At 42.8% G+C, this 26633-nt stretch overlaps 1 protein-coding gene across 3 annotated transcripts in view; it reads left to right on the top strand.

The window, feature by feature from the left end:
• LOC133553540 (pikachurin) overlaps positions 1 to 26633 on the top strand; it is a 131803-nt gene that overhangs the window by 87365 nt on the left and 17805 nt on the right. For 2 of the 3 annotated variants that reach the window (XM_061901854.1, XM_061901875.1), the window contains 5 exons: positions 6249 to 6469; positions 6558 to 6745; positions 6814 to 6914; positions 7012 to 7112; positions 15326 to 15738. In XM_061901854.1, the coding sequence (XP_061757838.1) occupies positions 6249 to 6469; positions 6558 to 6745; positions 6814 to 6914; positions 7012 to 7112; positions 15326 to 15738 (1024 nt within the window). The remainder of the gene's footprint in view (positions 1 to 6248; positions 6470 to 6557; positions 6746 to 6813; positions 6915 to 7011; positions 7113 to 15325; positions 15739 to 26633) is intronic. The other variant, XM_061901865.1, reaches the window with a different exon arrangement.

Genomic DNA, 26633 nt, shown 5'->3' on the forward strand with positions numbered 1-26633 from the left:
ACTGTTTGACTATTTTCTCACGCAGTTGTGGACAAAGGGGTGTACCTCGCCCCATCCTTTCTTGTGATAGACTGAGCATTTTTTGGGAAGCTGTTTTTATACCCAATCATGGCACCCACCTGTTCCCAATCAGCCTGCACACCTGTGGAATGTTCCAAATAAGTGTTTGATGTGCATTCCTCAACTTTATCAGTATTTATTGCCACCTTTCCCAACTTATTTGTCACGTGTTGCTGGCATCAAATTCTAATGTTAATGATTATTTGCAAAAAAAAAAAAAATGTCTATCAGTTTGAACATCAAATATGTTGACTTTGTAGCATATTCAACTGAATATGGGTTGAAAATGATTTGCAAATCATTGTATTCCGTTTATATTTACATCTAACACAATTTCCCAACTTATATGGAAACGGGGTTTGGAGATGGAAAGCATTTCATTTGGAAAACTATGTTTGAAAGAGGAATCATTTTTGTCAATGTTATTATCAATGAGAATGCTAAGATTATGAAGTATGATGAATTTAGAACCATGTATGTGGATGGTTGTTCAAGCTTTTCATTTAATCAGCTTATTGGAGTAATTGGGAAAAGATGGAAAAAATAATTAATTATGGAACCTCTACATTATTAGTTTGTAAACCTCTAACAAGAAATTCTAGTTGCCATAAAGGAACTGAAATAGATAGAAAAATATATAATTTATATGTAATAAAGAAATCTCTGAAGGCTGCCCCATATACCACATATGGAAAATGGGAGGACTTTTTTGAATGCCTGTTGCCGTGGGATACCATTTTCAAACTAATCTACAAAATTACTATCGATGTGCAAAATTGTTATTTTCAAATTTAAATTATTTATAACTTCTTACCCACCGAAAAAATTTTAAAACTATGGAATATGACAGAGTCAGATCATTGCCGATTCTGTTGTCAGGAGTCTGAATCCACCCTGCATTTGTCTCGGTATTGTCATATTGTGTCTTCATTTTGGGTGGAAGTTGAAAAAATGTGTTTAAGGATTGGTTTGTTTATGAAGCTTGATGTGGTTTCTGTTTTTTTAGTAAAGTTCATTGACAGTCATGATTTAGTCCATTTAATTATAGTACTCTGTAAAAGGTTTATTTTTAAGGCCAAAAACAGATATTCACTTAGTATTACTTTCTTCAAAACATTTATTCAGTATTTTTTAAATTTAGAAAGTTACATGGTTGAAAACGATAATGATGCCAAAAAACATTAAAAAAAAGATGGAAAGTCCTCAAAGGTTTATTTTGAAAATTTAATTTTGTTTATAGAATATATGCAATCCGTTGTTGTGTTCCCTAATTTGAACGTACATAAATGAAGGTGTGTGGGGCATTTTATAAGGACGCCCTGGTGCCGCCATTTTGAGACTGTAATGCATTGTAAATGTAATGCAGCTGTTGTATTGAAGTGGGAATAGCAAACTTCCTGTTGATTTTAGTTGGGGGCGGTCAGTGTATGAAATATAGGTGTCAGTGAGACCTATATTGAGGTTTTTGTTTCATGTGTGTATGACAGTCCTACATTGAGTTAGAAGCAGTTTTGTCTGAGCAGGAAGCCACCATTTTGTGACAGCAGTACACACAACTGCACCAGCGTTCCGGTTCTTTGCGGGCTCATAAAATCCAAACTGGGGTAGTAATTAAAATTCTTATTTCAAATTTTAGTCAGAAGGGTTTATTCTTACTTCTATGCATATTTGAAGCCGAAACGACAAACGGCCTCATAGGAGATAATGTTTGAAAAAAAGCAACATTTTTTAACCAACTTTTGTATTGAAGTGGGACAAGCAAACTTCCTGTTGATTTTAGCCGAGGGGTGTAATTGGCTGAAATATAGGTCTAACCGAGACCTACGTAGTGGTTTTTGTTTCATGTTTCTCCAACATTCCTACTGGAAGTTAGAGACAGTTTTGTCTGTTTTTCCTTCCCAAGGGGCGTTAGAGCGCAATTTTAAGTTTTGTGGTTTGGTTTTTTGATTGGATCGCAATTTTCGCCAGTCCTGATGTGTGTGTCAAATTTGGTGAGTTTTGAAGCATGATAAGGGGGTCAAAGTACAGCTTAAAGAGGCGGCGGAATAATAATAAAGAATAATAATAAAACCTTAGAAATTCAATAGGGTCCTCTGTCCTAAAGGGACATCGGTCCCTAAAAATGTGGCCCCTATAACAATTTAGTTGATTATCCATGAATTAGATTCTACAGAATTTAGCACTTGAGGTCCCAGATTTATTTTAATGAGTACCACAGGAGGGCAGCACGGTGGTAGAGTGGTTAGTGCTTGTGCCTATTCCATTCCCAGGCTCAGGGATTTTTTATGAAGAGTTTGCATGTCCTCTCCATGACTGCATGGGTTCTCTCCGAGTATTACGGCCTCCTACCACCCCCTAAGACATGCACCTGGGTATAGGCTGATGGTTGACACAAAATGGTCCCTAGTGTGTGAATGTGAATGTGATTGATTGTCTGTCTATCTATCTGTGTTGGCCCTGCAATGACGTGGCGACTTGTCCAGGATGTACGCCGCCTTCCCCCCGAGTGCAGCTGGGATAGGATCCAGCCCCCCTGCGACCTCGAGCTAAAAAATTGATAGGTGGATGGATGGAGCACCACAAGAAGGGAGGGTTGCATATGACGTCATATCAGTGTTTCTTCTTCGCAACTTAATTCACACGATGGTCAAGCAGCTTGAGCATAGCATTAAAACAAGTGAGAGTGAGTGTTGAGTTGGATCACAAAATGCCGTGTTGCTCTTCTGTTCTTGGGTGTTTCAATCTTTCAAATAGAGAGATGGGAGAGAGCTTTCATAGAGTCCTGTAAGAATTGGTTCATAAATGTAATAAAGCCAGGGGAAAAACAAAAATGTGTCGAAGAGAATGGCTCTTAAAAATATATTGGACCACACTCGTGTCTACAGCGATCACTTTGTAAAATGTTTGTTTGAGCTTTTGATTTGTTTGAGAAACGTTCTGTGATACACTCGAGTTTATTCTCTACTATATTAGACTTAGACCAACTTTAATGATCCACAAGGGAAATTGTTCCACACAGTAGCTCAGTTACAATGAGTGTAAGGATGGAAAGGACAATGCAGGTATAAATAGACTAAATATAGCAATATAAAATATAACATAAATACGTAAGATTTACATAATATATGTACAGTATATTATATATACTGATATATTATGTCTATATCATATCTATATTTTTACATCATGGCACTTAACTTGGGCGATGTGCAAAGCAACACATAGGATAGACTTTATTTATCTCACTATGGGGAAATTATATGGTTGCAGTGCAGATTCAAAAAGTCCACACAAATTAAGTGGAAAAAAAGAGGGAAACATTTGTGTTCTGTGGAACACAAAGGACATAAAATAAATTAAAACAGCTGATGCAACCATTTCTACACACAGCTACAAGACTAAAACAAAGCGAAAAAACAAAAAATGATTAATAAATCATGCATATTGCGCACTTACGATTGCACAATGCAGACAAACAAAGACAAAACAAAAATCCTAATACACATACACCGTGGTGGCCTACGCAGTGCTCCACGCCATCGTCTGCTGGGGTAGGAGGTTGCACGGCCAGGGACAGGAACATACCTAACAAAGCAATCAAGAGAGCAGACTCCGTCTTAGGCTGCCCACCATGCCACCGGCCAATGACTGGACAGCGTGGATAAGCAAGAATATATTACTCTTTTTTTATTTCAATTTTTTATTTCATTTTGTTATGATTTCTCAAGTAAATATCAGATGTTTTAACTCTCGTTTAATTACCTGAATGGTAATGAGTCTATAGTAATGATTCTGACGTTTCACTGTATTTTATTCAGAATCAGAAATACTTTATTAATCCCGAGTGTCATGATCCGGGGCCGGATCATGATTTGTTTAGTCATGTTCTGTTAGTTTTGGACTCCCTTAGTTCGTGTTTTGTAAACCTCTTGGTTTGTTTTGCTTTCTATGGGGATTAATTGGGTTCACCTGCCTCTGGTTAGTAGTTGGCACGCTCACCTGCAGTCGACCACTAATCAGAGAGCTATTTATTCACCTTTCTCCCTACGCTCAGTCTGGCTTCATGGTTTGTTGTATGCAACAGTCATGTTGGTATTCCTGTTTTCTGGCTAATGATTCCTGTGCTAAGTTTAATGTATTTAGCTTTTAGTGCCAACGGCAAGCTTTCCTTTTGTTTGGTTCCTGTCTTTTTGTAAGTTAGATGATTTATGAGGAATAAATTATATCTTACCTTCACGCTTTCGTCCGGAGTTGTCCGTTCTGCATTTAGGAGAAACGACCCGGCAGTAAGTTGCAACCCATACGTGACACCGAGGGAATATTAAGATTTTCAGCACAATCCCATTCAAGAGCAGACAAACACTACAGGGAGACAGAACAGGATCGCTGACGGGTCTCCCAACTTCCGGTGCCCCTTCCAAAAAAGGACAGAAACCAGTAAACCAGTAAAATTTTTTAGTTTAAGCTTGGGCCCCTGAAGAGGGGGTCCAGACTGAGGCCAAGGGACAAAAAACCCTCATAGCCATAGCACACATAAGCATGTGTGTAAGAGGGAAACATCAAAGACCACAAACGACATTAAAGAAATTAAAAGAGAGGAGCAAAAAAAAAAAAAACGATATACACTGTGGTGGCCTCTGCAGTGTTCCACACCATCGTCTTCTGGGGTCGGGGGAGCTTGGCCAGAGACAGGATATGTCATCTTGGTGACATCATGTCCAAAAGTGCACTCATAGCTTGTTTTAAAATGTCTCTGACAATCTTGCACTTTCTGTTTTGGAAATGACATGAATGTTTGTGCCACTGCTTAATAACTGTTTAATAAATACAGTTTTGGTCAATTGACTTAGTTGTGATTTCCCTCGCTGCATGAAAGTTTAAAGGCCTACTGAAATGAGATTTTCTTATTTAAACGGGGATAGCAGTCATACTTGATCATTGATCGATATTGCCATATTTTTGCTGAAAGGATTTAGTAGAGAACATCCACGATAAAGTTTGCAACTTTTGGTCGCTAACAGAAAAGCCCTGCCTTTACCGGAAGTCGGAGACGATGACATCACATGTTGATGGCTCCTCACATATTCACATTGTTTTTAATGGGAGCCTCCAACACAAACAGCTATTCGGACCGAGAAAAACGACAATTTCCCCATTAATTTGAGCGAGGATGAAAGATTTGTGTTTGAGGATATTGATAGCGACGGACTACAAAAAACAAAAAAAAACAAGTAAAAAAAAAAACGCGATCGCATTGGGATGGATTCAGATGTTTTTTGACACATTTAGTAGGATAATTCTGGGAAATCCCTTATCTTTCTATTGTGTTGCTAGTGTTTTAGTAAGTTTAACAGTACCTGATAGCCGGAGGTGTGTGTCCAAGGGTGTGTTGACGCCAATGTCTCAGGGGAGTCGACGGCAGCTTTATGGATGGCACAAGCTCAGCTGATCTCCGTTAAGAAGCGACTTTTTACCACAATTTTCTCACCGAAAACTGCTGGTTGACATTCGGTCGGGATCCATGTTCGCTTGACCGCTCTGATCCATAGTAAAGTTTCACCTCCGGGAATTTTAAACAAGGAATCACCATGTATTTGTGTGGCTAACGGCTAAAGCTTCCCAACTCCATCTTTCTACTTTGACTTCTCCATTATTAATTGAACAAATTACAAAAGATTCAGCAACACAGATCTCCAAAATACTGTGTAATTATGCCGTTAAAGCAGACGACTTTTAGCTGTGTGTGTGTGCAGCGCTCATATTTCCTAACAGTCCTTGACGTCACGCGTCCACGTCTTTATTACGCGACGTTTTCAAGAAGAAACTCCCAGCAAATTTAAAATTGCAATTTAGTAAACTAAAAAGGCCGTATTGGCATGTGTTGCAATGTTAATGTTTCATCATTGATATATAAACTATCAGACTGTGTGGTCGATAGTAGTGGGTTTCAGTAGGCCTTTAAAATGAGCATATATTAATGCAGCATGAAGAAGAATGTTTTAAAGTAGACACATAGAATCATCATACTGCTGTGATTATATGCATCAAGTGTTCGTTCTTGGCTAAGGCAAAATATGGAGATACTGTATATATCATGTATTGTGACGTGGCCTAAAAAATATCGAAATATTAAAAAAAAGGCCATATCGACCAGCCCTTGTGAGTTCAATCTGTTATGTCATCTTCAGCTGAATCAGTTTCCTGACGTCAATCAAGACAACGGCAAGTCACAGCTTCGCTCTCGCTCCGGTCCATCGGGTCAGAACGTCGTCTACCGCATGAACACCATGGCTCCGCCGGAAAATGCTTCACTCCCCTCCTCCACCAGCGCCTTCCCTAACTTCTCAGATCTGATTTTCCCTACCAGCTCCGAGCGGGACATCACCAGCCTGACCTCGGTCACCGTACGGTACGCGCTCTTCAAACGTCACCGGGAGGTTGCGCGTGTGTACCTAATGAAATGTCTAGGAGATCATCCAATCCTGGACCTCTTCCAGAACCGCTTTGCCCACGTCCACCGCGGCTCCAACCATGTCGCCGTGGAACGGAGATGTTCCACGGGTCTACCGGCTGACCTGCGACGAGACAGTGTGCCCCCCCGACAGCTTCTGCCTCGGCGACCTTGACAGCGGAGGCTCGCGCTGCCATTGCAACCTCGGACGTGCGGGCAGGACTTGTTCTGAAGGTTGACCTATTTTTTTTTACCACGCTTTCTAGGGTCCACAGTGTTAACCGTTCCCGTTCCTCTTTCAGTGGTGTCGGTCAAGTTCCCCAGGTTCTACGGCTACTCCCACGTGACCTTTGAACCCTTGAAGAACTCCTACCAGTCTTTTCAGATCACACTGGAGTTCAAGGTGAATTTGTTGCTTTTGCTTACGAGGAGTACGACAATGACGACGTTGGGGAGGTCTTATCGGAAGAAACATTGTTTTTTTTTGTTTTTTGCTGCAGGCGGACGCTGAGGATGGTCTGCTGCTCTACTGCGGCGAGAACGAACACGGCCGTGGCGACTTCACCTCGCTGGCCCTGGTGCGAGGCAAGCTGCACTACAGGTGAGGCGAGAGCAGTTGGGCAGCACCCCAGTGCACCAGCTACCGTATTTTCCGGACCATAGGGTGCACCGGATTATAAGGCGCATTGGCTTTTCTTTTTTTTTCTTCTTTTTTTCATATATTAGGCGCTCCAAATTATAGGGCGCATTAAAGGAGTCATACTATTATTTTTTTCTAGATGTAAAACACTTCCTTGGGGTCTACTTAACATGCAATGGTGGTTCTTTGGTCAAAATTTTGCATAGATGATGTTTTACAGATCATCTTCAAGCCGCTTTCTGACAGTCGCTTCCGGATGCGCCGTTTGTGGGCGGTCTTACAAACCCCGTTTCCATATGAGTTGGGAAATTTTGTTAGATGTAAATATAAACGGAATACAACGATTTGCAAATCCTTTTCAACCCATATTCAGTTGAATATGCTACAAAGACAACATTTGATGTTCAAACTGATAAACATTTATTGTTTTGCAAATAATCATTAACTTTAGAATTTGATGCCAGCAACACCTGACAAAGAAGTTGGGAAAGGTGGCAATAAATACTGATGAAGTTGAGGAATGCTCATCAAACACTTATTTAGAACATCTCACAGGTGTGCAGGCTAATTGAGAACAGGTGGGTGCCATGATTGGGTATAAAGGCAAGGCAAGGCAACTTTATTTGTAGAGCACTTTTCATACACAAGGCAGACTCAAAGTGCTTCAAAGACAACAAAGTGAAATGAACGAAAATAAAAGCAAAATAAAAATGCAGACACTAAAAATAAAAACAGTGCGGACGTTAAAAGTTAAAAGATTGAAAGATTTAGCTGAAAGCTAAGGTGAACATCAAAGATTTCAGTCTAGTTTTAAAAGTAGTCAGAGTTGGGGAAAATCTGACATCTTCAAGAAGTTTATTCCAGCTATTTATTGCGTAGTGACCTAATGATGCTCTCCCTTGATTTGAGTTTACTCTGGGAACCGCTAACAGATTGGTCTCAGAAGATCTTAGTGATCTAGAGGGCTTATATAGTGGGAGCATATCAGTGATATACTTCGGCCCTTTAAAAACAGCTTCCCAAAAAATGCTCTGTCTTTCACAAGAAAGGATGGGGCGAGGTACACCCCTTTTTCCACAACTGTGTGAGCAAATAGTCAAACAGTTTAAGAACAACGTTTCTCAAAGTACAATTGCAAGTAATTAAGGGATTTCAACATCTACGGTCCATAATATCATCAAAAGGTTCAGAGATTCTGGAGAAATCACTCTACGTGCGGCATGGCCGGAAACCAACATTGAATGACCGTGATATTTGATCCCTCAGACGGCAATGTATCAAAAACCGACATCAATCTCTAAAGGATATCACTACATGGGCTCAGGAACACTTCAGAAAACCACTGTCACTAAATGCACTTTGTCGCTACATCTATAAGTGCAAGTTAAAGCTCTACTATGCAAAGCCAAAGCCATTTATCAACAACATCCAGAAACGCCGTCAGCTTCTCTGGGCCCGAGATCATCTAAGATGGGAAAGGTGGCAATAAATACTGAAAAAGTTGAGGAATGCTCATCAAACACATCAACAATTAGTTTCCTCATTTCTCAAACGTTTATCGAATGTTGTTAAAAGAAAAGGTGGTGTAACACAGTGGTGAACATGCCCTTTCCCAACTACTTTGGCACGTGTTGCAGCCATGAAATTCTAAGTTAATTATAATTTACAAAAAAAATTAAATTTATGAGTTTGAACATCAAATATATTGTCTTTGTAGTGCATTCAATTGAATATGAGTTGAAAAGGATTTGTAAATCATTGTATTCCGTTTATATTTACATCTAACGCAATTTCCCAACTCATATGCAAATGGGGTTAGTATTTACGTGGCTCACCTTCACCAGCGTCTTCTCCCCGTCGTCTTTGTTGTAGCGGTGTAGCGTGCAAGAACGGGACTGGTAGAAGTGTCAAGAGATTGAGCTAATTGTTTCAATGCCATTCAGACTTTACTTCAATCAATAACAGAGCAGCATCTCCTCATCCGGAAACAACAACACATGAAATGTGTCACGTGAAAAAACGTCCGACCGGAACTCTCTAATAACTAAACTTCCTTGGTGAATAATGTAAACTCACTACACCGATATGTTTTAGCGTTTTCATGGCGGGTTTACTGACAGATTTTAAGTAAGAACTTTACACTATTTTGTATTAGAAATGGCAACAGTTGAGGATGAATGTCACATAACAAGAAGATAGGGGAAAAACTCGGACGTGCTGTTGTAACGAGGACTGTGGTGAGGTTTGTTTTCCTGGAATGCAAAGAAACTGGACCGGTCATGGCGTGAAGGTAAGGACATATTTAATATTTTACTCAAAAAGTACCAAACAAAAAGAGCTCACAGCGGAGGCAAAAAACTTGACTAAGGAAACAAAAAAACCAACCCGGAGGCGAGCGTGCCAAATACACGTAAAAGCAGAGGCGAAACTGAGGACATGAAACATGAACTAAAAAACTCAAACTGTGGCTTGAAAACAAAACTTACACATCGACAGAAACTATGGACATGAAACAAAACTTACTTGGCAGAGCATGAGTCAATGGCATGAACAGGAAAATCAGAGTATTGAGTATGGTCATAACCGGAGTGTTGAGTATGACGTCAGGCCGACTGCCTGGCAACTACAGGCTTAAATAATACAGACATGATTAGTGACAGGTGCGGGAGTCCGAACACATTACAGGTAAAACTAATGGTTGTCATGGTGACAAAACAACAGTGCGTAAAGAGTCCAAAAACCAACAGAACATAACCAAACAAAACATGATCACAAAGACACGACACTTGCAAAATTTTACAGGACTTCTACAGACCCCAAATGCAGATCAGCAGGTACCAGAAGGTAAAATAAAGTTGCTTTTGCATAATATTGCGTATCAAAACCCCAGATAATATATCTTATCCTTCAAGCGGTGTGGTTTCATAGCTTACCAAAGTCGTTGGAAAACATTTTGATGTATTTTTGAGCGCAGTGTGCAATGTTTTGTATTTTCAATGGAAAATATAAAATGTTGGTGTTTACTTGAGTCATATTGCCATCATAACTCTTACTATTTTAATTTTTCTGAGGGAACTTTCTTGAAGGAATCAATAAAGTACTATCTATCTATCTATCTATCTATCTATCTATCTATCTATCTATCTATCTATCTATCTATCTATCTATCTATCTATCTATCTATCTATCTATTTATCTATCCATCCATCCATCCATCCATCCATCCATCCATCAATCCATCTATCCATCCATCCATCCTTCCATCCATCCATCCATCCATCCATCCATCATCCATCCATCCATCCATCATACATCCATCCATCCATCCATCCATCCATCTTTCCATCTATCCATCTATCCATCTATCCATCTATCCAACTATCTATCTATCTATCTATCTATCTATCTATCTATCTATCTATCTATCTATCTATCTATCTATCTATCTATCTATCTATCTATCTATCTATCTATCTATCTATCTGTCCATCTATCTGAAAATTTAAAATGTTGGTGTTGTTTACTTGAGAAATCCATCGATCCATCCATCCATCCATCCATCCATCCATCTTCTTGAGACATATTGCAATCAAGTTGCTGTCTACACATATTTCTTATGTTTGTCTGCCATCCACTGGCCGTATTTATCATTACACCATGTCCCAAATAAAATAGCTTTTTGGTGAGAGAGCTCAACCAAACTTATTTTTTACATTAGGCTATTAGAGGCCTACTGAAACCCACTACTACCGACCATGCAGTCTGATAGTTTATATATCAATGATGAAATATTAACATTGCAACACATGCCAATACGGCCTTTTTAGTTTACTAAATTGCAATTTTAAATGTTCCGCGAGTTTCTTGTTGAAAACGTCGCGGAATGATGACGTGTACGCGTGACGTCCCGGACTGTAAGGAAATATTAGCGGTGCACCAAACACGGCTAAAAGTCGTCTCTGTTCATGGCGTAATTACACGGTATTTTGGACATCTGTGTTGCTGAATCTTTTGCAATTTGTTCATTTAAAAACGGAGACTATAAAGAACAATGCTGTCGGTGGAAATCGGTGGATTGCAGCTGTCTTTAGCACCAAGACACAGCCGGTGTTTCTTTGTTTGTTTTGGAGCGGAACGGTAAAGCGAACATGTTTTCTCTAAGTCAACCAGCATGTTTTTGGATGGGGAAATTGTGATATATATCTTATTGGGGACATCAATGGATTATACCTAGTCCTGCAGCACCAGTCATGTCAAAAAAAGTAGCTGTGAGCTTGGCTCCTCGGCTTCTCTTTGAGACACTGCGTGTTCACCGCAGCCATCCGACCTCGAGGTATGTCTTTAAAATCTTTAAAATCTCACTAAAACACTATTAAAACAATAAGCAGATAAGGGATCTTCCAGAATTATCCTAGTAAATGTGTCTAAAAACATCTGAATCGCTCACAATACAATCACCTTTTTTTTTTTTCTTTATTTAATTTTTTTTTTTTTTCTAGTCCTTCGCTATCAATATTCTCAGCCACAAATCTTTCATCCTCGCTCAAATTAATGGGGAAATTGTCGTTTTCTCGGTCCGAATAGCTCTTTTTGTTGGAGGCTCCCATTATAAACAATGTGAATATGTGAGGAGCCCTCACACGGTGACGTCATCGTCTGCGACTTCCGGTAAAGGCAAGGCTTTTTTATTAGCGACCAAAAGTTGCAAACTTTATCGTCGATGTTCTCTACTATATTCTTTTAGTAAAAATTTGGCAATATCTCGAAATGATCAAGTATGACACATAGAATGGACCTGCTATCCTCGTTTAAGTAAGAACATCTCATTTCAGTAGGCCTTTAGGTTATAAGGCACACTGTCGAGTTTTCCATCCATCCATCCATCCATCCGTTTTTCTACCGCTTATTCCCTTTGGGCTCGCGGGTGTCACTGGTGCCTATCTCAGCTACAGTCTAGTTTTGAGGGGAAAAAAAAGATTTTAAGTGGGCTTTATAGTCCGGAAAATACAGCAAGTCCTTTGATTGATTGATCAAAATGTTAAATATTCTAAATATAATATTGTAAACTGTCATTTTCAAAATATAAAAAATCAATTTCCATACATCATCATTATTATTATTATTATTATTATTATTATTATTATTATTGTTATTATTATTATTATTATTGTTATTATTATTATCAATGTAAATAATGATTTTGAATTATTATGTTCAAACTATAAACCAGTCCTTCTTTTTATCGCTCTTTATCTTATATGAGTGATGTCTATAGACTGCGATGAGGTGGCGACTTGTCCAGGGTGTACGTTGCCTTCCGCCCAAATGCAGCTGAGATAGGCTCTGGCACCAAACCGCCCCCACCGCCAATTGAACAATATTGCAGTCTAAAGCGCCGCATTTGTCAATATAAACAAGTATCAACTATTTATAGTTGTGGATTAGAAAGGGTCCAGTGACAAACTTTTTGCATTCTTTCTTAACTTAATGAATTGTTGTGACAACTCGGTGTCAAATTAACTTCAACTTAAAGACTGTTTAAGTCTGTCATAAGCTTAGTGTTTTTATACCTACCATTGTTCTTTCACTAATTTCACTTGATAAAGCCCTTTTTTTTTAACATTCCACACTACAAAATGTTTAAAATATGCACTGGGGTTGTACGGTTCACCGATATTAGTATAATAGATACTAATGAATCATATTCGGTACTATACTAGCTCTATAACGTACCGGTCCCACCACCCGTTGTCACAACGTGTCATTGCTGGTTTTACAAGCAGAGGAGCGTGTTCGGCAGCGCACAATCATGGAGTACTTACAAGCAGACACAGTGTGTAGACAGAAAATGGAGAACAAACGCATTTTGGCTTAAAAACTAATGATAAAAGTAAAGTTATAACACTGAAACGCCCTTAGGAAGAGGTGCTTTAAGGCTAGCTAGCGGCTGCAGTGTTTTATCTACTTTTAAATCACTAATCCTTGCTTCCTCATCCCAATCTTCATCCTTGCCGGACGATGAATAGCTAAACATGCTTCAGCACACACCGTAGCTCACCGGCGTCACCACTAATGACACCGTTCCTGAACGTAAACAAATGCCGTGGGTGGATCTACACCTAAAATCCACTATAATGACACCAAGTACAGGAGCGTATCTAGTCGATGCTACTATGATTACATGATTACCATCACAAAATCCATCCATCCATCCATCCATTTTCTACCGCTTATTCCCTTTGGGGAGGCGGGGGGCGCTGATGCCTATCTCAGCTACAATTGGGCGGAAGGCGGTGTACACCCTGGACAAGTCGCCACCTCATCGCAGGGCCTTACAAAATATTATTTTATTTTTATTTTTAATTTATATTATGTTTATAAACTGAGGAAATATGTCCCTGGACACATGAGTACTTTGGAATATGACCAATGTATGATCCTGTAACTACTTGGTATTGGATTGATACCTAAATTTGTGGTATAATCCAAAACTACTGTAAAGTATCAAAAAACAGAAGAATAAATGATTATATATTTTAACAGAAGTGTAGATAGAACATGTTGAAAGAGAAAGTAAGCAGATATTAACCGTAAATTAACAAGTAAATTAATAATCAGTTTTTTTTAACCACTTTTCCTTAATAATGTTGACAAAATAATAGAATAATAAATGACACAATATGTTACTGCATATGTCAGCAGCTAAATTAGGAGCCTTTGTTTGTTTACTTACTAATAAAAGACAAGTTGTCCCGTATGTTCACCATTTTATTTAAGGACAACCTTGCAATAAGAAACATATGTTTAATGTACCCCAAGATTTTGTGTTAAAATAAAGCCAATAATGCAATTTGTTGTGGTCCCCTTTATTTAGAAAAGTATTGAAAAGTATCGAAATACATTTTGGTACCGGTACCAAAATATTGGTATCGGAACAATACTAGTATGCACATGGCTGGGTCGATTTCGATGCCATTATCTAATCCTCTAATCCAGTGGTTCTCAAATGGGGGTACACATACCCTTGGGGGTACTTGAAGGTATGTCAAGGGGTGTGTGAAATTTTTTTTAAATAGCTATAATTCAAAAATCCTTTATAAATATATTTATTGAACAATATGGCAACAAAATAAGTTCATGAACTGTGAAAAGAAATGCAACAATGCAATATTCAGTGTTTACAGCTAGATTTTTTGTGGACATTTTCCATAAATATTGATGTTAAAGGTTTCTTTTTTTGTGAAGAAATGTTTAGAATTAAGTTGATGAATCCAGATGGATCTCTATTACAATCCCCAAAGAGGGCACTTTAGGTTGATGATTACTTCTATGTGTAGAAATCTTTATTTATAATTGAATCACTTTTTTGTTTTTCAACAAGTTTTTAGTTGTTTTATGTCTTTTTTTCCAAATAGTTCAAGAAAGACTACTAGAAATGAGCAATATTTTGCACTGTTACACAATTTAATAAACCAGAAACTGGTGACATAGTGCTATATTTTACTTCTGTATCTCTTTTTTTAATCAAAAATGCTTTGGTCTAATTAGGGGGTACTTGAATTAAAAAAAATCTTCACAGGGGGTACATCACTGAAAAAAGATTGAGAACCACTGCACTATAGTGTGGTCTCGTATTAACATCAGTATCGACCAATACTCAAGGCTCCAATATCGGTATCATATCAAAAGTGAAAAAAATTGTATCGGAATACCCCTAATTATTTAATTATCTCTAGAATTATTTGAGTTATTTCTCTCATTATTTAATGTACAATAATTAGGACAGAGTCTCCTACCGTGCCCTGGTATGTGGTCTATTAAAGCAAATAGCCGCTGAGTCTTTTACAAACATGGAGTCAAAAAGCGTTGGCATGAAAAGTTGTGGCTGTAGTAAACCCCCCTTTTGGAGTATTTTTGATCAATTCCACAAAATGGCAGTAGATGCATTTAAAGTATTATGAGTGGTCTGCATCCAACAGCTTTAGGTAGCTCTTTAAAATGTTGCTACTACTGTTGGTGTGATGTTTACGATGGATTAATGCTGACTGAGCATGTTTTCCGTATCCGCTGTTACAACATTGGTTCTGTTTCTGCTGTGTTGTGCATCACGCATGTTCATTAATGCTTTCTCATGCACTCTAACATCGTTATACCAATTCTTTGTTGTGGTTCAGGTTCAACTGTGGAACGGGCGCGGCTCAGATAGCAAGCGAGAGTCTCATCGCGGTCGGCCAGTGGCACACAGTGACCGTCTTCAGAGACGGCACAAGCGGTTGGCTCCGACTGGACAACGATACGCCGATATCCGGTCGATCCCCGGTAATGATATCGCGTTCTAATGGCGAGCGTGTACATAAAAGAGGTGGCCTCAAAACCGCACTCTTTTTCTCGCTTCAGGGTCAGTACACCAAGATCACGTTCCGGTCGCCGCTGTACCTGGGCGGAGCTCCGAGCGCTTATCATCTGGCGAGCACGACGGGGACCAACAGAGGCTTCGTGGGCTGCTTGCAAAGTTTGACCATCAACAACGTGGTCACTGATATCCGACCGTGGCCGTTGGGCCGAGCTCTGAGTGGCGCTGACGTAGGTGGGAATTTGATTTTGTATTTTATTTCATTTTTACGTAATTCTTACTTTTTCAAAACTGTCCATTTCTAAGGGCTTGTGTTTTTTGTGCAACACCATCAAGATATCAACCATAGCCACTAGGGGGCATGTTTTATTCCATTTAAGCAGTCACACCTGTTTTATCTCACATTTTAAAGTACCTGTAGAGTGGAACAATAAATTGCCTTTATATTGAAGCTATTATCATATATTTGGAGCTGTGATCGCGGGGCACCTGTTGATTAGGCTGGGCATTGCTCGGGTGTATCGTCAAATTCGGAAGACGATGGCAGCCACTCAAGGGGCCCAACGGCTGTTCAACGCAATAGAAGGATTGGGTCAGGCTGTGGGAACACAGACTGGAGCGATTTCTGATTTGAACCGCAAAATGGATCTCATCTTGGAAAAGCTTGCGAAGAAGGAATAACTAAATTGGAATTGGAGAAATCCAGCATGGACACACAGAGAAGACAAGTCACTGTTTATTCTTCTCGAAGAAAAACAACTTCTTAATCTACGATTTGACTCCCTCAATTGGCCTTGATGCAATCAGCAACAGGCTGTTCTGAAGAACTCCCCCGAGGACTCCTCAAAGATGGACGCTTTTGACCTTCCTTTTTGTCAACAACACCTGGTGTCGAACTTTGAGATCGGCCTCAATCCGAAAAAACATTTCATCATCCCTCCCAAGTTAATGGGGCATACATGCACACACAAGTTTTAATCACTCAATCAATCAAATCAATGAATGCCTACTAAGGCTATGGTGCTGTTAAGTTATTGTGGCTCAATGTGCCATTTTTTTATTTTATTTTAATGTACTATTATTTAATATATATTATTGTTTTAGTTGCTTAAGAGATATTCCTGGCTCTGAATTTGCTCATTGCTATTTTTATGTCTTTGTGCATTATTTGTTGCCGTAATCAGGTTACTCATCAGTTACTCAGTACTTGAGTAGTTTTTTCACAACATACTTTTTACTTTTACTCAAGTAAATATTTTGGTGACTACTCCTTACTTTTACTTGAGTAATAAATCTCTAAAGTAACAGTACTCTTACTTGAGTACAATTTCTGGCTACTCTACCCACCTCTGGATATATGTATTATGTTTAATGTGTGCCATGCTATGTGAGTTTTTTTTCCTTGGACTCAGTCTGGACCCTTCCTGAGGGTCTAGCCTTAGACTGATATTTATTTTACTCCCCTCTTTCTCCCAATGTCACCCTTTTCTCACCTTTTTAAGGAGCACCGTAAGTGGCTGATCCGTTGGCGGTCTCGTCTTGTCCCCACTGTAACGTATGTCTGCTCTTAGCGGGACTGTGTCGAAATTGAAATTTAAGTTCTTATGTGTCTTGTACATGTTTGGAACGGACAAATAAAGGATCGTCAATGTCAATGTCAATTTAACTGATTTATGACACCAAAATACTTTCATAGTTTGCAAATAAATAGATCTGCTTAAAATTGTATCAATCTCACTGTCATGTCTGAGTTCATATTTTGTTTAAGTTATGTCCTGTTTGGTTTTTGGACTATTTTTAGTTACTGCTTTTTCACTCCCTTGTCTTGTTTCCATGGTTACCCATTAGTTTCACCTGTCATGTCACGCACCTGATTTGTTTTGAGTCACGCACCTGTTCAATCACCACAGTATTATTTAAGCCACAGTTGCCAGGTAGTTTGCCTGGCGACATCACCCTCGATCACCCTCAATCGCCCTCGGACACCCTCTAAAAACCCATGATATCCATGCTGATGAACCATGCTGCTTTTTTCATACCCTTTTCTCTGTAAGTGTTTTCGTTTTAGTTGTTCATAGGTCTGCCATTGTGCAAGTTTTAGTTTATGTCAATAGTTTTGTCTTAGTGCAACTTTTAGTTTTTATAGCCAAGTTTGTTCTCCGCCTTGTGCGCGCCTTTTGTTTGTTTCTTTTAATAGTATAAATAAAATATGTCTTTACCTTCACGCCGTGTCTGCTCCAATCGCTTTGCACCACGGGAAAACAATCCACACCCAAGTACACACTTAGAGAGAAACGAAAACACTTACTGTGACCGAGAAAAGAGTATGAAAAAAGCAGCATGGTTCATCAGCATGGATATCATGGGTTTGTAGAGGGTGATAGAGGGTGATGTCGCCAGGCTGGCTACCTGGCAACTGTGGCTTAAATAATACTGTGGTGATTGAACAGTTGCGTGAGTCAAAACAAATCAGGTGCGTGACATGACAGGTGAAACTAATGGGTAACCATGGAAACAAGACAAGGGAGTGAAAAAGAGGGAACTAAATAGAGTCCAAAAACCAAACAAGACATCACTTAAACAAAACATGATCTCAGACATGACACTCACGGAGATTCCTAAGCCATTTTGGGAGATAATCACAAGATCGCGTGAAGTAGCATTAGGAACCAAAGAGCCCTTCTATATCAACAACAATGCTAATCAAGCAGACTTTGTGAGAGCCAACAACGATTACTTTGGGGAAAATGATGATCCACAACCTTATATTTTTGAGCCCAAACCCAAAGAGGATGAGCAAAACATTTTAGAAGACAAGTGATGGATGTAGTTTTATTGTCACACTTTAGTATCAGTAGAATTGCTTGGTGCTAAAAACATACAAACTAAACGTAACAAACCAGAAAAAAACAAACACTTACTGTAATATTTCCACTCCCGCTGGGATGTCGACAGACGGGCTGCTTACATAAATCCGTTTGGATAAAGATTCAATCGGGTTTGCGAATAAATAGATACGGAGGAAGCCAGTCACGTGATCGCCTGACGTCACGCTAGGAACCAAAGATCCCTTCCCCATCAACAACAATACTAATCAAGCAGACTTTGTGAGAGCCAACAACGATTAGTTTGGGGAAAATTAGGATCCACAACCTTTTATTTTTGAGCCCGAACACAAAGAGGATGAGCATTAAGTTTTAGAAGACGAGTGAGGGATGCAGCTTTATTTTCAGCAGTATTTCACCAGGTCCTTTCCTGCAGTCCTTAGTGCCTTTTTGTCTCACTGTGTCACACCGGGTCTCTCGCTCGGTCTTTCGAGCCCCCTCATGGTCTCCAGCGCTCCTGATAAAGAGACAGGTGATTAGACAACTCGTTCCAGCTGAGAAATCTCCTCACCTGTCATCGCTTCACAGCCGGCTCCTGCGCATGCCCCGCCCGCAGGGGACCCGTCGACCAAGCCCCTCCACATGCCTCCACCGGCTGTCCGGCCGCGACCACTCCCCCCCACCCCCGTAGCGGGGTGAGAGAGGAAGTGGGCCACGGCCATCTGCGTACCCGGCCGGTGGACCACCCCGAAGTTGTAGGGTTGCAACACGAGGTACCACCGGGTAATCCGTGCGTTGGCATCCTTCATGCGGTGGAGCCACTGGAGCGGCTTGTGGTCCGAGCAGAGGCTGAAGGGGCACCCCAACAGGTAATACCGTAGGGCCCCGACCGCCCATCGGATGGCGAGGCACTCCCTCTCCACCGTACTGTACCTCGCCTCCCGAGAGCTTCCGGCTGATGTACAAGATGGGGCGGTCGATAGCCCCACAACACCGCCCCCAGTCCCTGCTCCGCCGCGTCCGCCTGCAGACAGAAAAGGATGGAGGAGTTAGGCATGCACAGTACCGGCTCTTCGCAAAGTGCAGATTTTACCTGTTCGAACACCTGCTGGCACTGCTCCGCTGGCGCACCCTTTCGAGTGAGGTCGGTCAGTGGGCTGGTCAGGTCCGCGAACTGGGGAATTAACCTCCAGTATTACCCGGCCATACCCAAAAACCACCTCACCTCTTTTTGTGTTTTGGGGGGTGGGCAGGCCGCGATCACCGCCGTTTTGTCGACCTGTGGCTGCACCTGTCCCCCCTCCCCCAAGTGGTACCCCAGATGCTGTACCTCCCTACGGCCAACCGCGCACTTCCCGGGGTTGGCGGTGAGCCCCGCCCGCCTCAAGGATTCGAGCACCGCCCCCAACCGCTGCAGGTGATCTTCCCAGCTGCTACTCTGGATGATGACGTCATCCAGGTAGGCAGCCGCGTATGCAGCGTGGGGTCGCAGCACCCGGTCCATGAGGTGCTGAAACGTCGCAGGTGCATTGAACAAGCCAAACGGGAGTGTCACGAACTGGTATAAGCCTTCCGGAGTTGAGAAGGCCGTTTTTTCCCGGGACTGTGGTGATAAGGGAATCTGCCAGTAGCCCTTGGTTAAATCCAGTGTCGTAAAAAAACGAGCAGTGCCTCGCCGATCCAAGAGCTTGTCGACCCGAGGCATTGGGTACGCGTCAAAACGTGACACTTCATTCACCTTGCGGTAATCCACACAGACCCATCTTTCTTCCCTACTAGAACTATGGGGATACACCATGCACTGTGGGATTCTTCTATTACCCTTAACTCCAGCATGGTTTTTAATTCTTCCCGCACCACTTTACGCTTGTGCTCGGGAAGTCTGTAGGGTCGAGACCGCACAGTAACCCCCGGGCTGGTCTCAATGTGATGGCAGATAAGGTCCGTGCGACCGGGCCGCGCGGAGAACACATCCGAATAGCGCTGCTGTAATTCAGCAACCTCACATTGGCCCCTTTGGGCCAATGTGAGCTGGTCATCACAAGGAAGGGGAGGGAAAGAAGCGGAGCGCGGGATCTCCGGGCCCAGCTCCTCCTCCTCCTTCACCACCGTCACCATGGAGACGGACTCGGCCTCCCTCCATGCTTTCAGCAGGTTTACGCGGTAAATTTGCGTGTCTCCTCCTCGGTCCGAGCGTCGGACCTCGTAATCTACCTCACTTGTCTGCCGTGTGACCACAAAAGGCTGGAGGTTGGGAGTAGTACAAGTACTTTCTTTCCTGGTGAAAATTTTCCAAGCAGGGTCCCCCGGTTGTACGTGCGCTCTTGCTGTTGTTGGGCGCGGAGCAAATTTTCCCGTGATAAGTGCCACACCTTGTGGAGTTTTGCTCGCATGTCCAAAACATATTGGATCTCATTTTTACTGCGGCTGGACCCTTCCTCTCAGCTTTCTTTAATAAAGTCTAGCACGCCGCGCAGCCTCCTGCTGTATAGCAACTCGAACGGCGCAAAGCCGATAGAGGTCTGGGGTGCCTCCCGCATCGCAAACATTAAGGGATCCAGCCATTTATCCCAATTAGGTTTGCCCTCGTGTTGAACTTACGGATCATGGTTTTCAGTGTTTTATTTAATCTTTCCACCAGTTCATCCGTTTGTGGATGGTAGACACTGGTGCGGATGGATTTAATTCCCAGCAATCCGTATAGTTCCTTTATCGTGCGTGACATTAAGGACGTGCCCTGGTCAGTCAGAATTTCTTTCAGAATTCCAACTCGGGAGATGACCCGAAACAGTGCTTTTGCTACACTCTTTGCAGAGATAGAGCGCAGCGGCACTGCTTCGGGATAGCGGGTATCATAATCCACCAGGACTAACACAAATCGATATCCCCGTGTGCTTGGATGAAATGGTCCGATGAAGTCTATTCCAATTCTATCAAATGGGACCTCCATGAGCGGTAATGGCCGCAAAGGGGCTTTTGAGATGGCCGCCGGGTTAACAAGCTGGCAGTCCGGACAGGCAGCACACCATCGGCGTATGTCCGCCCGGATGCCTGGCCAATAGACCTGGACCATGACCCTATTAAGTGTTTTATCGTACCCCATGTGGCCTGCGAGGGGATTGCAATGCCCCGCCTGGAAAACCATTTCTCTGCGGGGTTTTGGCACCAACAACTGAGTGTGTTCTTCGCCCGTTTGAGTGTCATGGGTCACTCGATATAGCCTATCTCTAATCATGGCAAAGTAGGGGAATACCCGCGTTTTCCCCGGACGCACCAGCTGACTGTCGATGTAATCTACCTGGTCCGGGGCCGCGCGCAGAGTTTCATCGCGGGACTGCTCGAGGGGAAAGTCCTCCGTGGGTCGCCAATGGGGGGCCGGGGGGGGCTCCCGAAAGGCCCCTGCCCGTTCCCGCTCGTCAGCGCCGCATGGACCTGCATCGCCACTGAGTACTGCGCGGATACTCCCCTGTCCTACAGTCCGTGAACGCATCCCCACACACTGTGCCACGAGACGGCTAAACCCCGGCCAACTTGTCCCTAAAATCATGGGGTGCGTAAGGTGCGCGCTTACAGCAACCTTTACAGTATGTTTTTGGCCCCTGTACCAGACTTCTACAGGCACAATAGGGTACGTGTGCACATCCCTGTGTATACACCTTATTTTCACTTGTGTCGCATGCCACAACGCCCCGGGTCAAACCAGGTTCTGGTGGATCATGCACTGTTTACAGCCCGAATCCACCATGTACTCCCTTGTACCCTTACCGGGACGCAATACGTCCCCCCTGGATCGGGGGAGGGTGTTGGAGGCCCGGCAACCCGTATCACCTGGCCCACCTCCATTGCGGGGCACTCCCGCACATGTGACCAGGCTGTCCGCACCTCCAACACACCTGCCCTGGTGGTCGCAGTGCTGTCTGCTGGGGAAGCCTGCCATCAGCAGCGCCGGTACCCTGGAAAAGAGGAGCAGAGGCACAGTTATATCCCCCCCTTGTGATAATGCTGGTGTGTGTGTATTCTATTTTTTTGTTTGGTGGGGGTGTCCGACGCTGGAACCTGCTCATGGGTCCGCGCAGCCCCCGCCGGTCAGGAAAGGGGCTCCAATGGCAGTGTGGATCGTCTGCGCGGAGCAGGTGTGGATCTTGCGGCCGCCTCCTTCTGGACCGCCAGGTGGTCCTCCGCGAGGTTCACCACCGTCATCACGTCGCTGGGCCGGTGATATTTTACCCACGCAGCGGTCCGGGCTGGGATTGCCGCAATGAATTGTTCCAGCACTATTAGTTCGAACATCTGGCTCCCCGCTGCCAGGGGCTGGAGCCATCTGGTCGCTGCGTCTCGTAGCTGTTGTGCGAGGGTGAAGGGCCTGTCTTCGGGGCCAAGTTCCAAGGCCCAGAACCGGCGTCGGTGATCCTCCGGGCTGCTTCCGATCCGGTCCAGAATGGATCGGCGCAAGTTTGTAAATTGCATGCGGGCGGCCGCTGGGAGACTCAGCGCCGCCCGCTGCGCCGCCCGCTGTGCCTCCCCCGCCAGGAGCGGCAGCAGCCTCGTGCCCCACTCCTCTTTCGGCCATCCGCATGCCGTGGCCGTGGCCTCGCAGACGTCGAGGTACGCGTGGGGGTCCTCCGTCTCCGTCATGCGTTGCATGGAGTCCGCCTTTTGGTCTGATGCCCCCGCCGCTCTGTCCATCAACTCCTGCAGCACGTGCATCTGTTGCTGGGACGCCGCTGCCACTTCCGCCAGGACCTGGCCAAGCGCCTCCAGGGGGTTTGTGGTGGACATTGTCGGGTCCGGTTTGTTTGGGCGCCACTTGTGGAAGTCTTCCTGACTGGGTTCTCCGGGACCACTCGATACCACCACACTGGATTGACACAGTTTTATTGTTCTTTCTTCTTTTTCCTTTTTCTGGCACACTTAATAAACAACACAACTTAAATGCTTTTCAGCAGTATTTCGCCAGGTCCTTTCCTGCAGTCCTCTGTGCCTTTTTATCTCACTGTGTCACACCGTGTGTCTCGCTCGGTCTTTCGACCCCCCTCATGGTCTCCAGCGCTCCTGATAAAGAGACAGATAATTAGACAATTTTGTTCCAGCTGAGAAATCTCCTCACCTGTCATCGCTTCACAGCCGGCTGCTGCGCATGACCCGCCCGCAGGGGACCCGTCGACCACGCCCCTCCACAGTAATATTTCCACTCTTCCTGGGATGTCGACCGACGGGCTGCTTACATAAATCTGTTTGGATAAAGATTCAATCACAATCCTCTTTTTTTTTTTTTTTAAAGTTCCTGCATGAAGTGTCTTTTGGGGACTATTTCGCCAACTCGGGGACGTGAAAGTAAACCAGACTGTCAGACCATGGTCACCTTTGTCTACTACCAGCTGAGAGATGCATGAATTATAATCTGGAATTCACTTTTAGCAAATTTGAGACGAAGCAGAAGCAGCCGCCGGCTCAGTGTGTCAACAACAGCGGCGTAAGCTAACATTAGCTCACTGCTATCAATTAGCTGAAATATTTTTTCATCTACCATCACATGGACAAAGATAACACCATCTGGAGGAAAGTTTTGTGGTCATATGAAACAAAAATTTAGCTGTTTGGCCACAATACCCAGCAATATGTTTGGAGGGGAAAAGGGGAGGCCTTTAATCCCAGGAACACCACAACTACAGTCAAGCATGGTGGTGGTAATATTATGCTCTGGTCTGGGCCTGTTTTGCTGCCAATGGAACTGGTGGTTTGTAGAGAGTAAATGGGACAATGAAAAAGGAAGATTACCTCCAAATTCTTCAGGAAAACCTAAAATCATCAGCCCGGAGGTTGGGTCTTGGGCGCAGTTGGGTGTTCCAACAGGACAATGACCCCAAACACACATCAAAAGTGGTAAAAGAATGGCTAAATCAGGCTAGAATTAAGGTTTTAAAGAATGGCTTTCCCAAAGTCCTGACTTAAAACTGTGAACAATGCTGAAAAAACAAGTCCATGTCAGAAAACCAACAAATTTAGCTGAACATGCAACAATTCTGTCAAGAGCAGTGGTCAAAAATTCAACCAGAAGCTTGTAGATGGCTCCCAAAAGCGCCTAATTGCAGTGAAACTTGCTCAAGAGACATGTAACCAAATATGAACATTGCTGTATGTATACTTTAGATCCAGCAGATTTGCTCAAATTTTCAGTAGACCCATGATAAATTCATAAAGGAACCAAACTTCAGGGAAAATGCATTTTTAGACAAAATGATATGCCTTAGCCAGGAGACCCTGGGAGTAACAAGCGGTAGAAAATAGTTTAGAAAGGACAAATTAAGAAAAAAAAAAATTGTGACTTCCTGCGGGACGGATTTTGGACGCTGGCGGGCCGAATTCAGCCAGCGGGCTGTAGTTTGTGGACCCCTGATCTAAACTTTACCACTGCCGGCTATTTTTTTTTCTATACTTTTATTGTAATATTTTCAGAATGTGTTTGTTCTATTTTTGGCCAAAGTAAGACAAAAAAAACAACCCAAAGTTGTCTTTGTTTTTTAGTTTTAATGCCAAGATTTTTATAGTCTGGGGCTAATCGTTTGAACAGCGTTACGAGACAATGCTGAAGAAACAAGTCCATGTCAGAAAACCAACAAATTTAGCTGAACTGCACTAAGTTTGTCAAGAGGAATGGTCAAAAATTCAACCAGAAGCTTGTGGATGGCTACCAAAAGCGCTTTATTGCAGTGAAACTTGCTCAAGGAACGTGTAACCAAATATTAACATTGCTGTATGTATACTTTTGACCCAGCAGATTTTGTTACATTTTACTACTCCGAAAACAGCCAAAGGTATTCAGAGCGGAATATTCAAAATGGCCAACTGAATTTGTGGCATTTTATGTTTTAACAATGTTTTCACATACTTTGCGGATGGTAAATACAATCGGATATGGTCTAATGCAGGGGTCTCAAACTCAATTTACCTGGGGGCCACTGGATGCAGAAACTGGGAGAGGCTGGGCCGCATGATAAGAATTCTTAACAAATCTAACATGCCCTTTTTAATGTATTCACCTTCTTTGAATGGGTTTCCCGCCTTAGCAACATACTTTACAACCTTTCCTAATTTTCCGTCAGACTCCCGATCTTCACTACGCCTCCTGACAATCGCCCAGGACTCCTGTTCTCCCGAATCTATCCCGATTTTCACCCGGCCAACTATGATAGGGGAGTACCGTGATTGTACCGCCTCTTACATCCTCTAAAACATAACATCACGCCCCCCTTAAAGACACATGTAAGTGAATGTAAGACATACTTGGTCAACAGCCATACAGGTCACACTGAGGGTTGCCGTATAAACAACTTTATCACTGTTACAAATATAGACTTACACTTCCTTTTTATTGTCATTCAAATTTGAACTTTACAGTACAAATAAGAACAAAATTCCATTGCATTAGCTCTTGGTAGTGCAAGATAAAAAAAATAAAAGAATTAAAAACAGCAATAAGGTGCAAATGTAAATAAATAGATTACTGTACAGATAAATACATTGTAGTTTTTCACATGCGTCCATGTTTATGGATCTATGTTATATTGTCTTTTTTATTCCAGCGAGTTAATCCATTTTGGGGGGAGTTGGGATAATTTAATTATGATGTGTTCAAGCGTCTTACGGCCTGAGGGAAAAAGCTGTTACAGAACCTCTTCCTAGAGTCCAGCAGTGAAAACAGTCCTTGGTGGGGGTGGGAGGAGTCTTTGCAGATTTTCTGAGCCCTGGTCAGGCAGCGGTTTTTTGGGATCTCCTGGATAGGAGGAAGAGGAGTCCTGATAATCTTTTCCGCCGTACTCACCACTCTCTGGAGAGATTTCCAGTCTGAGGCATTGCAGGCTCCAGTCCAGACAGAGATGTTGTTGGTCAGCAGGCTCTTTATAGTGCCTCTGTAGAATGTGGTGAGAATGGGGGGAGGGAGCCACATGCGCCGCATTGTGAACCCACACCAAACAAGAATGACAAACACATTGTGCGAGAACGTCCACACCGTAACACAACATAAACACAACAGAACAAATACCCAGACACTTTGCAGCCCTAACTCTTCCAGGCTACAATATACACCAACTCAACCGACGCACGGAAGGGGTGGGGTGGGGGGGGTTGGTGATGTTCTCCCGAAATGTGTTGTCATTCTTGTTTGGTGTGGGTTCACAGTGTGGCACATATTTGTAACAGTGTTAAATTTGTTTATACGGCCACCCTCAGCGTGACCTGTGTGGCTGTTGATCAAGTATGTCTTGCAGTCGCTTACGTGTGTGTTCAGACGCCAGATGCACC

The sequence above is a fragment of the Nerophis ophidion genome, linkage group LG01 (assembly GCF_033978795.1).
Source record: "Nerophis ophidion isolate RoL-2023_Sa linkage group LG01, RoL_Noph_v1.0, whole genome shotgun sequence".
Lineage (NCBI taxonomy): Eukaryota > Metazoa > Chordata > Actinopteri > Syngnathiformes > Syngnathidae > Nerophis > Nerophis ophidion.